Source organism: Mesoplodon mirus (assembly GCF_964341445.2).
Source record: "Mesoplodon mirus genome assembly, chromosome: 9".
Taxonomy (NCBI): Eukaryota; Metazoa; Chordata; class Mammalia; order Artiodactyla; family Ziphiidae; genus Mesoplodon; species Mesoplodon mirus.
The window spans coordinates 83,060,133-83,076,328 of record NC_138985.1 but is presented as its reverse complement, the minus strand read 5'-3'; the positions used below and the strand labels follow the sequence as shown (position 1 = coordinate 83,076,328).

Sequence of the window (16,196 nt, the reverse complement as noted above, 5' to 3'; positions counted from 1 at the left end):
TTCCTCTTCAACCCATCCTGTATTTGTCCTACTTCTGTCTCCACTCATTATCTCTTGCCTGGACTAAGCCAACAGCCTCAAGATACCTCCCTGCCCCAAGCCACTCTTCCAGATTTATCATTTCAACATACTTTTCCCTCAATAGAAATCTGGACTGGCTCACCACCCACCATGGAATAAAATCCAAATTGCAGCAAGGCAGGAAGACTCTTTGACCTGTTGCTCCAACCTCTCTTTCCGTGCTTTTTGCCTAACACACACCCTCTGCCTCGGCCACATTGAATCTGCACAGTCTCTTGTGTACTTGACCTCTGAATTTCTGCTGGGAGGTTCTCTCTTGCCAGAAATTCCTGTCACCCCATTCTCCCCTTCAAATCTTCTATCTAACCTTCATGTCATATCTGTAATGTCACCTTCTCTACAAAGCCATTAACAGCTCCTTTTCTGATCCTGTTTTCTACTATTATTACTAATAAATATCGTTATTATAATATGCTTGGCTTACCCCCCCTAGAACATAAACTCCACGAGGCAGGCAGGATCTTTGCTTTGTTCACTGTTACAGCAGCCCAAGCTCCCAGAACTGTGCCTAGTACATAGTAGGCACTCTTGTTAAACGCTTGTTAAGTGAATGAATGGTTAACATTTATTGAGCACTTATTATGCCAGGAGCTTCCAGGCAGAATCTCATTCAGTCCCCACCACAGCTTTATGAGGAAGGAACTGTTTTTATCCCAGTTTTGCACAGGAGGAAACTGAAGCTTAATGAGATTAAGTAACGTGCCCAAGGTCACACAGTTGATAGATGGTAAAGCTAGGATTTGAACCCTGATTTGTCCAAGCCCTAAATAACCTCCCTCTACTGTCTTGAGCTTTGCAGTGAGTGGTGTTTTTCACAAAACTCTACCGTTGGCTACAGTAGGTCTTCAGCAAATGGAGCAGTTATCTTGAAGTAGTGGAAATAACTCTTCACATATTTATCTCTTCATTATATCATGAGTTCCCTGAGAATAGGAAGTGAATCCTAATTATTTTATTTCCTCATGGCCACCACCAGAAACCCCAGGTAGCCGCACAGTGTCTCACTCATGTTTGCATTCGCTAGATGTTTACTGAATTAAGTAAAGGAGTCTGCTGTTAAGAGAGGCAGCATGTGGCAGCCAGTCCTTTTCGCACAGTCAGGAATTCTGAGTACTGTCCCGGTGGTTGCCCCGAATCCAGGCCCAGCTGCTGTCTCTTCCAACGCTTTCCTTCTTCAGCACGATGTAGGCTCAGGGCCACCCCTGGCTAACCCACCCGCCATCCTGGCTCCGGCCCTTTGCCGTCCTTCCTGTCCTTATGAAATTGCCCTGCCTGTCTTCCTGATGTCAGTGGTCTGATCACGCAGAGCAAGTCCTGCCCCTCCTACCCCTCTTCTTGACCCCATGCCCTGCTTGAACCTGGCTGCTTCCTTGGTCATTCTTGACAGGCAGGGCTACATGACATTTATATAGATAATTGGAACACAGGGTGGAATGTGATAAGCACAGAGTCACGAGGCACTGGAGGAGTTATGAAGAGGGAAAAATTCCTAGTTAAATGATGGAGGAATGGAAAATGAAGCCACTGTCTTTTTCATCCCGATAAAAGGTGGTATTTTTGTTTTGTTTTGCTTTTAATAAAGAGTTTAGCTTCTTTAGATTTGTTGGTTATTTAGGATTGTCAATTGCAAGTAATAGAAACTTGAGTGCTTTAAGCTGAAAGGTGAAATTTATTATAAGGATACAGTCTCTCGAGGTATCCAAAGGTTGGAATGCAGCCAGACCTCAGAGATAAATGTCCAGAAAACAGTCCAGGGTCTGGGCAGCATTCTCTTTCCATGTCTTATCCTCATTGTCTCTGTACATCTGCCTCGTTCTCGTCCACAGACCTCATCATGGTACATGGCTGCCAATGGCTGCTGTGTTTATACTTGGAATTTGTACTAACTGTCCCCATCAGAACCACAAATCCCCAGGGAAATCTACCTCATTGGCCCAGCTCGAGTCCAGTGCTCACCCCTGGCCCAGTCACCTGCTGCCAACAGAGCAGGGTCACCTTGTTCACCATGGCAGCCAGGTGCCCTGCTCTGTGCAGAAAGGATCATTGTAAGCTGAGCAGACTTTCTAAAAATGTCCATTACACTTGGTTCTGTTACCAGATAAGGCTCTTGTAAAAGAACTCTGGGTGCCTCCCCAAGAAAAGAACAATTAAGAGCCTTCCTAGCTTTGAGATTCTTTGAGAAACAAATACATAAATATGAATTTGCCAAACAGCAAGCACCATCCTAATTAACTAAGACAATGTCCACTAGTCATTTCTAACAGGCTTTTAATACCAGTTTTGTTCATCAAAGACCTAGAATCCTGGCTTCAATCAGGTGTCTCACATACATCTAGATGACCCACTAGACCAAAGCATGGAAGACAAACCAGGCTGGGCATTGCTCCGTCCTCAAGGCCTTACATAAATGATGCCCACACCTGCCCTTCGGCAACCAGAGTTCTCTTGTCTTTCTAATAAGCCAGTGTAATCAGGTCCGGGGAGACAAAATCCCCACCGTTGGAGAGTTCCGTATCCCAACAAATTCCAACAGAGCTAACTTTGGCCACTGCTTCCTTAATGTGATTTAAGGCTGGGAGAGAGAGGACTAGTATGGCTCCTTCTTTCATCCTGATCTGGCCTTGCCCATTCAGTGACCCATCAATCTAAGGCTGGGTAAGGAAAATCTGAAAAGCGTATCCAACTTAGAAGTGGGAATGCTGGAGTCAGGATGTCCAAGGCAGCTCCAAAGCTTCACATCCATTCTTCCTGGACGTGGTGCTCACTGCTGTTGCCCCTAGGGTTGACACGTGCTCTGTGGGTCCACAGAATTGGTGGCACAGCCCCGGGATGTGGTGAGGTGGCATCAGGGCCCCATCGCTCTTCCTCTCGAAGCATACTGTGTTCCACACACACCATTTCAGTGACACCCCCTGGCTTGTCTTCCAGGCTCGCCGGGTACAGCAGGCCGTGTGTGCAACCTGACTTCCCGAGGCATGGACAGCTGCGAAGTCATGTGCTGTGGGAGAGGCTATGACACCTCCCGCGTCACCCGGATGACCAAGTGCGAGTGTAAGTTCCACTGGTGCTGTGCTGTGCGCTGCCAGGACTGCCTGGAGGCCCTGGATGTGCACACGTGCAAGGCCCCGAAGAGCCCCGACTGGGCGGCTCCCACATGACCCCAGCGGAGGTCACCATCCACCTTCCCTCCCACAAGGACTCCATTGGATCTGCAAGGATGCTGGGCTCTTGGGTTCCCTCTGGGAGATGTTTCCTTAGGCACGTGGCCTTTGTCTCTACGGAAGCCTCTTACCGCTCCCTGGGGGCCCAGGACGGGGCCCACACGCTGCACGTTAAGCATGCCCTATTTTCTCCGACTGCCGGCGTCCTGAGGCACGTCTCTTCCTGGTCGTGACAGGCTGTTAGAGGGGGGAGGGGTGGTGGGCCCAGACCACTGTCTCTACCCACCTAGACATTTCCTCTTCTAGAACAGTTGGCCAGAGGGAAAAAGAGTGTCTCAAAGGAGCTTCCTCTGTGTTTTCCAACAAATGTTCACAGTTAAGAAATTCCATACTTCTGTCTGGAGGGTAAAGTATAGAAAGCAGGATAAACCCCTACTGAATTAACTTTAATTCTTGAAAAGACCAAGCAAGGCTTTTGCCTGATCAAGTGATTTTCACAGCTACCACCTCTGGGGTGATTGGTAATTGGCTGGAGAAAAATGGCTTTCAATAAACTTTAGGTTTCAAATGCACGCATTTCAAGGCATTTGTTGCCATATTAAAATCCGATGTGACAAGGTGGGTCTGTTGTCCTTTGGTACAGTTTGGAGTCTGTGCAATAGCAAAAGCCTCAGAAAGTGATTGCTTTGCATTACTGTCCACTCAATATAAAGAACTTTATAGGGAATGAGATCACTTAGAATCTGAAGGGAATTTAAAAGAAAACTGATGATCTGGCAGTATTCTGTAACTGTTGGGTGAAGATGGAGGAAAGTAACCTAGTGAGTGGGATGTCAGAAAACACATCTGTACAGATAAGGGGGGGGGGATGAAATTCCTACCTGGTGTGATGCTTGTGGCCCATGGAATTCTGTAACTGAAATGGCTTTAAGAATGAAAACTCTGGGGATGACAAGACCAGGGAACCAAAATGCTGACAGAGAGGTTTCCAGAGCAAGGTCAGGCCTGGACAGCCCCTACCATAAGTGGACAAATAAAAGAAGTCGGCCATGTGCGCAAAGGGGCATCAACTAGTTCCTGTCATCCTTCAAGCACGTTGTAAAGACCTGTCATATTTTATTGTGTTCATTTGATGCTTACAAGATGACAAGATACCATAACCTAAAGCAAATAACACATAGCCTTGCTTATAAAGTTGGTAACCCTAGTGTATTATATTGCAAACAAATCGTAACTTGGAGACTATATTTAAGGGACCCAGCTGTAATTATGGGAACATCAATATGCAAATTGTGGCCAGCTTCTGCCCTAAACCGAAAGATGACATCCAAGGAAAATGGAGAGGCTGCCTGCCCCATTTTATCAGATGAAAGATGTATCAGATGAAAGAAAGGTCAAATACACGAAGGTACTCCTCATCCCCCCCCCCTCCAGTTAGGTTCTAGTTCTAACTGTGATCTCTTCACAGAGCTACATTAACTAACAGGATGATTCATTACAGGCATCTGGTGTCAAATTACTGATGCTTGCTTACCCTTTGATACTTTGGCCTTCAGGTTCTCTATCCTTGATTTAGAGCAGGACATTCACACCAAGCCTCTTGGAAATCAACCCTCTGGAGTGCTTTGTCATAATGATATTTGCCTCCTAGCTTTCTTAAAAATGACAGAATTCACCTCTTTTCACTCACTCCCAAACCCTAAAATTAATTGTCTAATTTTTCCAAAGTGGCTCTTCCTTCTTTTTATTCTATGGATTCAGAGGGTGGGAGGATGGAGCGTGGTGGTGGCTGCTCTGAGCCCAGTGTGGGTCTGGGAGCGGGGAGAGGGGGTGAGTGGGAGGCCGAACAGGTGAGCTCAGTCTTAGTTACACTAAAGCTTGCTGTGGGAGGATGGAGGGACTTTCCTGGGGGTCCCAAAGCCATCAGCCCCCCTTCCTGCTGGATGAACTGTGAAGTCATAAATCCATGGATATATTTAGACACGGAAAGGATCTTAGAGGACATCTTAGCCCCTCTTAGCCTGTATCTGGGGAAACTGAGACCAAGAGAAGTGAAGGGATCTGTACAAATACCAGCCGTTACCCCGACACTCCCACAAACAGGACCACACTCTAAGAGTCTTCAAGAAAGTTAAGCACTTTATCTATTAAATGAAACTAGTTTGTCTCAGAATTAACTTGGTGGATTCTAAGCAATTTTAGTGTCTTGAGGGGATGTTCATTGTTTGTTTGTTTGTTTATCCCTGGCATGCTTAGATCTGACTTTCTTCTTATGCCGAAATGCATCCTTCCTGATAAGGAGCAAAGGGACAAGGCACGTCCATGTCCCCTTGCTCATAAACTGCCTCTTGCTGCATAAATTGTCCTATTTTGTAAGAGAGACTATGGCAGCCATCTCCAGTGGCAGTAGAGGAAGCCACTGTGGAGAGTAAAATAAGAGAGTGAAATATTTTTATCTGCTTTTACTTCTGAAAGAGAAAATCTCCAAATTTTTAAAAAGGTGAAGATAATTTCAAACTTATTTTCTTTAGGGCTTGATACAGGATCAATATTTCATGACTCTAAAAGATACTAAACTCTTGATTATCCAGGTTTTTAAGGGAATGTATGGCATGAATTACCCAAAATAAAATAATGAGGGAATCCATTCAGGTCAAATCCCCTTACAAATTCCCTCCTGGTAAATATCTTATTATAAGTGGAAGTTTTCTAAGCTCAAGATGAGGCCTACTGATTTTTCTGCCATTTCTGAAAACATTCCACACAGTAGAAGATCTTCACTAGTTCACTGGAGTTTTCTTAAATAAAGATATAATTGCACATGATTCTCAGACTTAGCAAATGGGTTTTTTCCTTCAATAGATTTGCCTCTCTCAATTGGTCTGTGGTGCTGACTGATCTTGGTATTCGGTGAACACCCTTTTCAATGTGCATTCTAGTTACAGCGTCCTGGACAGTCCCTCATGCTCTGACAGCATTAACACCCTGCCTTAAAGAGACCAGTTTATCCCCTCAAATGGCTTAAACTCAAGCACAAATGCCCCCAGTGCCATGACCACACTTGGCTCTGGCTCTGTGCCCCTCAAGTATGGGGGCCCTGGCCTGTTATTGGACCACAGTTACTTCAGGATCGGAGTGGGAGAGGCATAGGGCAACCCCAGGCATAGAACACTGCCTATCTGCTCTGCCTTTTATGGGTGTCACTAGATTGAAATGAGCATCCCAGAAGGATCCACCAAATGGCAGTTTAATCTGCACGTGGCCTGATCACGGGAGGGGGAGTGAGAGGGAAAGAGCCAGGTAGCTGTTGCCAAGAGACCAGCTGAGTTTGGTGATGGTGGAGAGTGGCTTTTTCAGCTCTTGTGGGTAACCTCCACCCTTCCTTCTCTTGTTGCTTCCCTGCCCCCTCCCAGCACCTACAGCCAAGGCATCTGGAGGCCCCTGAGCCTTAGGGCCTTGGCTGTTGCTCAGCTGTGTCCACACCTGTTGTCTAGCTCTGCTCCAGGCTGCCAAGGGTAATTTCAAGAGATGTTTTCAATTGTCACAATGATTTGCCTTTTTATAGGAGTTATTACGACGCTTGAAAACATCAGGTATCACGTTTCTTTTTCAAAGAAAGGTAGCTTTAAAGTCAGAAAATCCAACTTCACATTGGCACTTCTTGGCCTTATTAACTTATTAAAGAATCTTACATTGACTCTCTGAGACCTACAGCAGGCCTCTCTCCCAGAGGCAGCCAACATGACCGTGCATGCGCTTGGGCTGGACAGTATTTTCAGGCCAGGATATTGTTATTACTTCTCATTTATTAAAGGCTGGCCTGGGGCTGGTGTTGTCTCGCTCAGCTAAAGAACATTCATCTCCCCTCTTGCCCACTCTCAAAATAAAGGCTCAGAGAGGTGTCCAATGGACCAGAACCATTCTTTTGTCTATTTACTGTACTTCAACCTGAGTTCCTTATCTTAAGAGCAAGAGTTGTACTCTCAACAAATAGACCTCCCAGTTCCAAAGCTGGTAAATTGCTTTTGTCAGGTCTGTGCTGACCTGCAAAGCAGTCTGCTGGTGTAAGCTGACAGCTAAGGTGTGCTGATTTTGACCTTCTCCTTACCTAGGCAGAGAAAATTTTCACTCATCCATGAGAATGTTCTTTACATTTTTCTGGGGATCAGCAAGGTGACAGGTGGTTTGCAAAGCCCAACATGATCGTTATTTTTCTAAATTGTAGTTGTTCCAGCTCTAGTTTTTTTTTTCCTGAGATTCAGATGGATTTCTTGTTTAACCAAACCTCCCACTTCCACAAGCTAATAAAAGTGTCACACAGATTGTTACAAAGAACTATTGTTATTTACAAGTCTACATTTTCTGTGAAATCAAAATATAATAAAGCGAATTTTCGGTGTTGACTTTGTTATTCTAAACTCGCGATAGTGTTGCCAAACCCTCTGGTGAAAAGAAATCCCTGCAGGTTATGGAAACCGTCTTTTCTCAGGACCACACTAAACACAACTTGATTAAGAGGTGTCTTTCAAGTTTGTAAAGATTTTCAGGGAAGGCAATTGACTTACCTCACTGATAACTACAATTCACAGGTAAGACATATTCTAGATTGAAAAATTATTCCAGGTTTTCACCTGTGTTCCCCTGTGGTTGCCACCTAAGTGCTTGCACCCTCTTGGCACCAGCATGCTTTGGCAGCGTTTATAAATTCAGTGTCTCTCCACAGCAGCTAGACGCATTCCCATCAACTTCTCCATAATATTGTTTTCCAAATAAGTGCTTGCTCTCAGCTGAATGTTTCTTTTCTCAGCTTGATTAAAAACATACAAGATCCTTCACCCCTTTATTGAGATCTGTGCATCCTGATTGTGTGTGCCACTTACATACAAGCAGCAAAAGCTCAGAAAATGGAAATAAACTCTCCCACAGCAAGGGAAATCCACTCCTCCCCCCATTTTCTCTTCCTTGATGAGCTATATTTTGGGATGACCTGACTAAACAAGGTACTGACTGTACGTCAAGCACCCCAAGGTGACCAGCCCCCTAGTCAGGCTGCTCCTGGTCCCTCTAGGATTCATTCCTAGAAACTCCCACACTTGCACGATTTGAAGAAGAGGTGGTGACACAACACATGTGTCTGTGTGTGTTTTTCAAAGGGCATTTCCCCGAAATATTCTTTGCCCAGACACTGTCAATGCAATTCCCTTTTTATCTAAGTCTTTGTGTGAGAGGGCTGTCCTGCACATGGTAGGATCTTTAGAAGCAACCCTCGTCTCTAATCACTGGATGCCAGGACCCGTGCTCCCTAGTGTGACAACCAGAAGTGTCTCCAGACATGGCCAGATGTCCCAGGTGGGGTGGTGGGAGCGACGGGTGATAGTGAAACTGCTCCCAGGTGAGAACCGAAGATCTAACACTTCAAGTCCTCTTAGTAAAATGTAGTGTGTTTTCAGAAGTTGGAGGCTGAATTCTTCTTAGGAACTCCTCAGTTTCACAACAGTCAGGGACAAAAAGCCCAAGATATGGCCTGGAGCTGGAGGAGTGAGAACATTCTAGTTCTGCCTAAAATAGTTGAGTGATTTTGAGTTTTTCAGGACAGAAGAGGGGTAATAGTCAAGAGGGGTCGCTGCAAAATGGAGAAAGTCTGAGTTTCAAGCAGATATAGTGAGACTTTCCAGTGGAGAGCCTGGGTGGGTTATCAGCTACAGGTTGTTCACTGCACACAAACACACACACACACACACACACACTGCCTAGACTCGTGTGGGTGGTATTTTAGTGGAGTGAAGGAATTCAGAGAGTTGTCCACCATGTGCCAACGAAGGTGGGAAAGGGCCAGCGTGTGCTGGATGCAAGGTGGGGTAGAGTGGAGGAAGAAAGATGCTGGGTGATAGACAAAATGAAGGGTCACCTCAGTGGGCTGGAGAATTTGGGGCAGATGACAACTGGCTAAAGGAAGGAAACAGAAAGCCTGTCTTCTTTTACTTGACAATTTTTCATGAGCCAAACTGGATTTCTATTTAGGCTACCCAAAGAAGTAAAGAGCAGATGAGAACCACTTGGATGAACAAAAGAACTCTTCATCTGTTCCTTCATGCTATGATTCAGTTCTAGATAATACAGCATGAGTAAAATCTGATCAACCAGATCAATTTACCATTTAGACTATTTTTGGACTCAACTTGATTTTGTAATTTCCGAGTACTGACTAACCCTGTGAAAGCCCCTGTAATTGAGTCACAGGCTCTGGATTTCCCCAGGTAGTGCACGCAATCCTATCTTAATAGCATTGCCGGCTTTCCTAAGGTCCACACATGAGAGGAATCACATTACTGCCTATAAACCCAATTCAAATACTTCAGTGATGAAGATGCATCCAGTATCCACTCAGCCGGCTTACTCACACTGGTTACTTGGGCAGAGGCTAGGGAGTTTGGCAAACCCATCTGTAAATGCTTAGGGGCTTCATGTTACAGGTGGAGGTTGCACACCAGCCGAACAAATAGCAGGAAATACAGAAAATGAAATCTGAACTGGAGTCTCCAAATGTCTACCCACCCACATAAATTGGCATCTGCCCCTTGATCATTATTCTCCAATAGTAATGAAGACGTCATGAAAGGCCTTGAACTCTGAGTTGTCACTGTGGAGTTGTGCTTAATCAAGACAAATATTCCCAGCCTAAGAGTATGACTAGAAGAAGAAAGGAGTAGGGGTTTAATTTTCTTATATATTGTTATAACTATAAACAATGCCTTATCTTCTCAACAACTCTTGTGAAATAATAAGCACTTGTGTTTTTTAAAATATTTACACCAGTCCTTGGAGATTTTATTAGAATCATGATTCACAGATGAGAAACTGTCCTCCTCTACAGTGTCTAGTAACACTGTATGTCTCTGGCTATTAACCATTCATTCATTGGTGATTTTCCTTTATTTTTTCTGAACTGACTGGCTCAAGAAGATCCCTCTGGTTTGGATATTATAGACATATAATTAAACATTTTCTGAAAATTATGTTGTTCTGTCATATGGATATGGGACTTCAAGAGAGCAGTGAGAATCCCTCCAGGATTCATGGAATCACAGAATGTCACATTTGGAAGGAACAATGCACATAATTTATTCCCACCTCTGCATTTTATTCATGGGAAAACAAAAGAAATTTCATGGCTTGGACTGTGATGTAAGCAAGACACTCTGAATCATCTTCAGGCAAGAACAGTTATTTTTCATTCCATCAATGTGTATTGAGCATCTCCTGTGAGTCAACTGCTGTGCTACATACTGGAAATGCAGCAGTAACTAAGACAGACATGACTTTTCCCAGACCCTTCTGGGGGGCTACACGGGATGTGTGTAGTTTACTTTTTACTTTACAAGCACTTTCACATGCAGGGTTGGATCTAGTCCTTAGGACCACCTTTAGATATAGATATGATTATCCTCTTTTTTTAGAAGAGGTAAGTTTCAGAGAGATTTAGTAATTTGCCCAAGATCATAAAAGGGCTTATAGGAGAGAGAGCCTGGACTCAAATATTTGTTTTCTATGTCTCACACCAGTGATCTCTCCAGTACACCAGAGCTCTCTGATTAAAACTCAAGGAGAAGTATTCTGTCCAATGGGCTAGTGGAAACTGCTTAGTTGGTTCCATGACCATATTTTCCAGCAGACGTGTGGACTGCCAAAGGACTTCTGACTTCATTTATGTGCAATCCAGACAGCAAATCATATGTAGAGCCACATGTAAAAAAGTTCTACCAGAAAGTGACTTGTACTTATACATTTAACAGGGCACTTATATTTAAAATAAAGTAGTTTTGAGATTCTTCTAGAAAATCTAAGATTTCTGGTCATAAGTCTATTTACGCTGTCATGTGGAGATTGACTCCACAACTGAAGAGGGTTCAAAAATATTATGTATCAATTCCAACATGGTATGAATTATGATTTATTCAAGAGTATTTTCTGGACTTCCCTGGTGGTGCAGTGGTTCAGAATCCACCTGCCAATGCAGGGGACATGGGTCCATGAAGGTCCCACATGCCGTGGAGCAACTAAGCCTGTGCGCCACAGCTACTGACCCTGCACTCTAGAGCCCACGAGCCACAACTACTGAGCCCACATGCCACAACTACTGAAGCCTGCATGCCTAGAGCCCACACTCTGCAACAAGAGAAGCCACCACCATAAGAAGCCACGCACCGCAATGAAGAGTAGCCTCCACTCTCCACAACTAGAGAAAGTCTGTGCGCAGCAACGAAGACCCAATGCAGCCAAAAATACATAAAAAAATAAATAAATAAATAAATAAATAAATAAATAAATTTATATAAAAAAAGAGTATTTACCAAATTCCTATCTAATAACTGATTACTCAGGTTGAGTAATATGTCAATAATTTTAAAAAATATTTTTCATAATAGTCTTGCCCTTTTACCCTAAAGAAGGGAGACAGTTAAAATTTTCTTAGCAACAATGGCCAAGAAAAACAATTTCAGAATTGTATCCAAATGTAAGAATGTATTTCAAAATATTTTGAAGGCACAAAGTGCTTATAAATATGATATTAGCATCTATTAGCAATAATAATATTTTACCTTGTTTAACATGAAGTATGGATGGTCTTTCTCTCCATAAAGTAAACTGGGAAGATTTGTATAATCCCAGATTATTAGATAATGTTTCTAGGAACAACAGATGATCTCTGCTCTACCTTCCGGTCTAGAAACAGTCCAGCAAGGCTGGAGTAGTACATATTGTTGGCACTGACCTCCAATTGATTTCTAATCTACGACTCATTTAGTCCAGCTTTGTGCTTGGGATTGCTTCTGATGGTGGCCAAATCGGCAAGAGGAAATTCTCTTTAGAATGTAAAGGAACCAGGGATAAGTCCTTACATGAATATCTGAGGAGTGTAGGGGAGCAAGAGAGAATCTTTGTCTAGATAGAATGTTAAGCAATGGGCTAGGGGAGAGGGTGGAGAATTTTTATTACAATTATTCTAAAAGCGTATGGAATAGATTTACACTCATGTTTATTCATGATGAAAAAAAACCTGCCCCCAGATATGCATTTTAATTTGTGAGAAAACTGCTAAGCAACGTGAGATCATGGAGAAGGTGGTCCTTAAAATAAATAAGTAAATAAAATCTAGGGAATGTAATCCTGCCTAGAATGTGATTCATTCTTTTGGAGCAATAAGTGAAATGATGTCCAAAAGCAATTTTCATATTTCTTGGACATGTAAGCATTTTTCCTTGTACAACTATAGCAGAATCAGATCCCTAGGTAGATTATATAGACAACCATGAGGGGAACAACTCACCCCGAAATGTCATTTTTCTTTCATTGTTCCAGAATGGGGCTTAAAATTCTCACCCTTACCAATGCTGCCTGGGGATGAAGAAACTACATTAGGAACTTTTCTTTTAAAATGCATGAACTGGGGGGACCTTCAAGATGGCGGAGGAGTAAGACGTGGAGATCACCTTCCACCCCACAAATACATCAAAAATACATCTACATGTGGAACAACTCCTACAGAACACCTACTGAACGCTGCCAGAAGACCTCAGACTTCCCAAAAGGCAAGAAAATCCCCACGTACCTGGGTAGGGCAAAAGAAAAAAGAAAAAACAGAGACAAAAGAACAGGGATGGGACCTGCATCTGTGGGAGGAGCTGTGAAGGAGGAAAAGTTTCCACACACTAGGAAGCCCCTGCACTGGTGGGGGGCGGTGAGCTGGGGGGAAAGCTTCAGAGCCAAGGAGGAGAGCTCAGCAACAGGGGTTCAGGGGGCAAAGCGGAGAGATTCCTACACAAAGGATTGGTGCCGAGCAGCACTCACCAGCCCCAGAGGCTTGTCTGCTCACCCGCCGGGGCAGATGGGGGCTGCGAGCTGAGGCTCAGGCTTTTGAGGTCAGATCCCAGGGAGAGGACTGGGGTTGGCTGCGTGAACACAGCCTGAAGGGGGCAAGTGTGCCACAGCTAGCTGGGAGGGAGTCTGGGAAAAATTCTGGAACTGCCTAAGAGGCAAGAGACCATTGTTTCAGGATGTGTGAGGAGAGGGGATTCCTGCCCCGTGTGCCCACAGAAGGCAGAGCACCACCTAAGCGAGCTCCAGAGAGAGGTACAAGCCATGGCTATCAGCTTGGACCCCAGAGACGAGCATGAAACACTAACGCTGCTGCTGCTGCCACCAAGAAGCCTGTGTGCAAGCACAGGTCACTACCCACACCCCCCCTCCCGGGAGCCTGGGCAGCATGTCACTGCCAGGGTCGCGAGATCCAGGGACAACTTCCCTGGGAGAACACACAGCGCGACTCAGGCTGTTGCAACATCATGCTGCCTTCTGCCACCACAGGCTCGCCCCGTATTCCAGTTATGACTACTGTACCCCTCCCTCTTCCTGGCCTGAGAGAGCAAAATAGCCCTAATCAGTCTCTGCTTTAACCACCTCCTGTCTGGGCAGGGAAAAGATGCCTGAGGGCAACCTACATGCAGAGGTGGGGCCAAACGAGCCCCAGGAGCTGTGCAAAAAAGAAGAGAAAGGGAAATCTCTCCCAGCAGCCTCAGGAGCAGCAGATTAAATCCCCACAATCAACTTGAGGTACCCTGCATCTATGGAATACCTGAAGAGACAACAAATGTTCCCAAAATTGAGGCAGTGGACTTTAGGAGCAACTATAGACTTGGGCTTTGCTGTCTGTGACTGATTGGTTTCTGATTTTTATGTTTATCTTAATTTAGTTTTTAGTGCTTGTTATCATTGGTGGATTTGTTTATTGGTTTGGTTGCTCTTTTCCTTTCTTTATTTTTAAATTTTATTATTTTAAATTTTATTATTTTAAATTTTATTATGTTTTATTATTATTTTATTTTATTTTATTCTTTTCTTTTTTTCTCTTCCTTTTCTTCTGAGCCATGTGGCTGACAGGGTCTTGGTGCTCTGGCTGGGTGTCAGGTCTGAGCCTCCAAGGTGGGAGAGCCGTGTCCAGGATATTGGACCACCAGAGACTTCCTGGCCCTTCGTAATATCAATCAGCGAGAGCTCTCCCAGAGATCTCCATCTCAACACTGAGATGCAGCTCCACCAAATGGCCAGCAAGCTCCAATGCTGGATGTCCCATGCCAAACAACTAGCAAGACAGGAACACAACCCCACCCATTAGCAGAGAGGCTGCCTGAAATCATACTAAGACAAAGACACCCCAAAACACACCACCGGACACAGGCCTACCCACCAGAACACAGCCACCAGTCCCTTCCACCAGGAAGCCTACACAAGCAACTAAACCAACCTCACCCACTGGGGGCAGACACCAAAAACAACAGGAACTAGGAACCAGCAGCCCATGAAAAGGAGACCCCAAGCACAGTAAGTTAAACAAAATGAGAAGACAGAGAAGTATGCAGCAGATAAAGAAGCAAGGTAAAAACCCACCAGACCAAACAAATGAAGAGGAAATAAGCAGTCTACCTGAAAAACAATTCAGAATAATGATAGTAAATATGATCCAAAATCCTGGAAACAGAATGGTGAAAATATAAGAAATGTTTAACAAGGACCTAGAAAAACTAAAGAGCAAACAAACACAATAAATGAACAACACAATAAATGAAATTAAATATTTTCTAGAAGGAATCAATAGCAGAATAACTGAGGCAGAAGAATGGATAAGTGACCTGGAAGATAAAATAGTGGAAGTAACTACCACAGAGCAGAATAAAGAAAAAAGAATGGAAAGAATTGAGGACAGTCTCAGAGACCTCTGGGACAACATTATAAACACCAATATTTGAATAATAGGGGGTCCCATTAGAAGAAGAGAAAAAGAAAGGGTCTGAGAAAATATTTGAAGAGATTATAGTTGAAAACTTCCCTAACATGGGAAAGGAAATAGTCAATCAAGTCCAGTAAGTGCAGAGAGTCCCATACAGGATAAATCCAAGGAGAAACATGCCAAGACACATATTAATCAAACTATCAAAAATTAAATACGAAGAAAAAATATTAAAAGCAGCAAGGGAAAAGGAAAAAATAACATACAAGGGAATCCCCATAAGGTTAACAGCTGATCTTTCAGCAGAAACTCTGCAAGCCAGAAAGGAGTGGCAGGACATATTTAAAGTGATGAAAGGGAAAGACGTACAACCAATGTTACTGTACCTAGCAAGGAGCTCACTCATCAACAGAGAAACTAAAACCTCTACAGACAAGCAAAAGCTAAGAGAATTCAGCACCACCAAACCAGCTTTACAACAAATGCTAAAGGAACTTCTCTAGGCAGGAAACACAAGAGAAGGAAAAGACCTACAAGAACAAACACAAAACAATTAAGAAAATGGTAATAGGAAATACATATCAATAATTACCTTAAATGTAAATGGATTAAATGCTCCAACTAAAAGATATAGACTGGCTGAATGGATACAAAAACAAGACCCATATATATGCTGTCTACAAGAGACTCACTTCAGACCCAGGGACACATACAGACTGAAAGTGAAGGGATGGAAAAAGATACTCCATGCAAATGGAAATCAAAAGAAAGCTGGAGTAGCAATTCTCATATCAGACAAAATAGACTTTAAAGTAAAGACTATAATAAGAGACAAAGAAGGACACTACATAATGATCAAGGGATCAATCCAAGAAGACATAACAATTGTAAATATTTATGCACCCAACATAAGAGCACCACAATACATACGCCAAATGCTAACAGCCATAAAAGGGGAAATCAACAGTAACACAATCATGGTAGGGGGCTTTAACACCCCACTTTCACCAATGGACAGATCACCCAAAATGAAAATAAATAAGAAAACACAAGTTTAAAATGACACATTAGACAATATGGACTTAACTGATATTTATAGGACACTCCATCCAAAAACAACAGAATACACTTTCTTCTCAAGTGCTCATGGAGCATTCTTCAAGATAGAT

The 16,196-nt window shown here is 43.5% G+C and overlaps 1 protein-coding gene across 1 annotated transcript in view; it reads left to right on the top strand.

The window, feature by feature from the left end:
• WNT2 (Wnt family member 2) overlaps positions 1-4,392 on the top strand; it is a 47,531-nt gene extending 43,139 nt beyond the window's left edge. Inside the window, exon 5 of the mRNA XM_082632401.1 lies at positions 3,010-4,392. Coding sequence (XP_082488527.1) covers positions 3,010-3,239 — 230 coding nt within the window. The 3' untranslated portion in view covers positions 3,240-4,392. The remainder of the gene's footprint in view (positions 1-3,009) is intronic.
• The last annotated feature ends 11,804 nt before the right edge of the window (positions 4,393-16,196 follow it).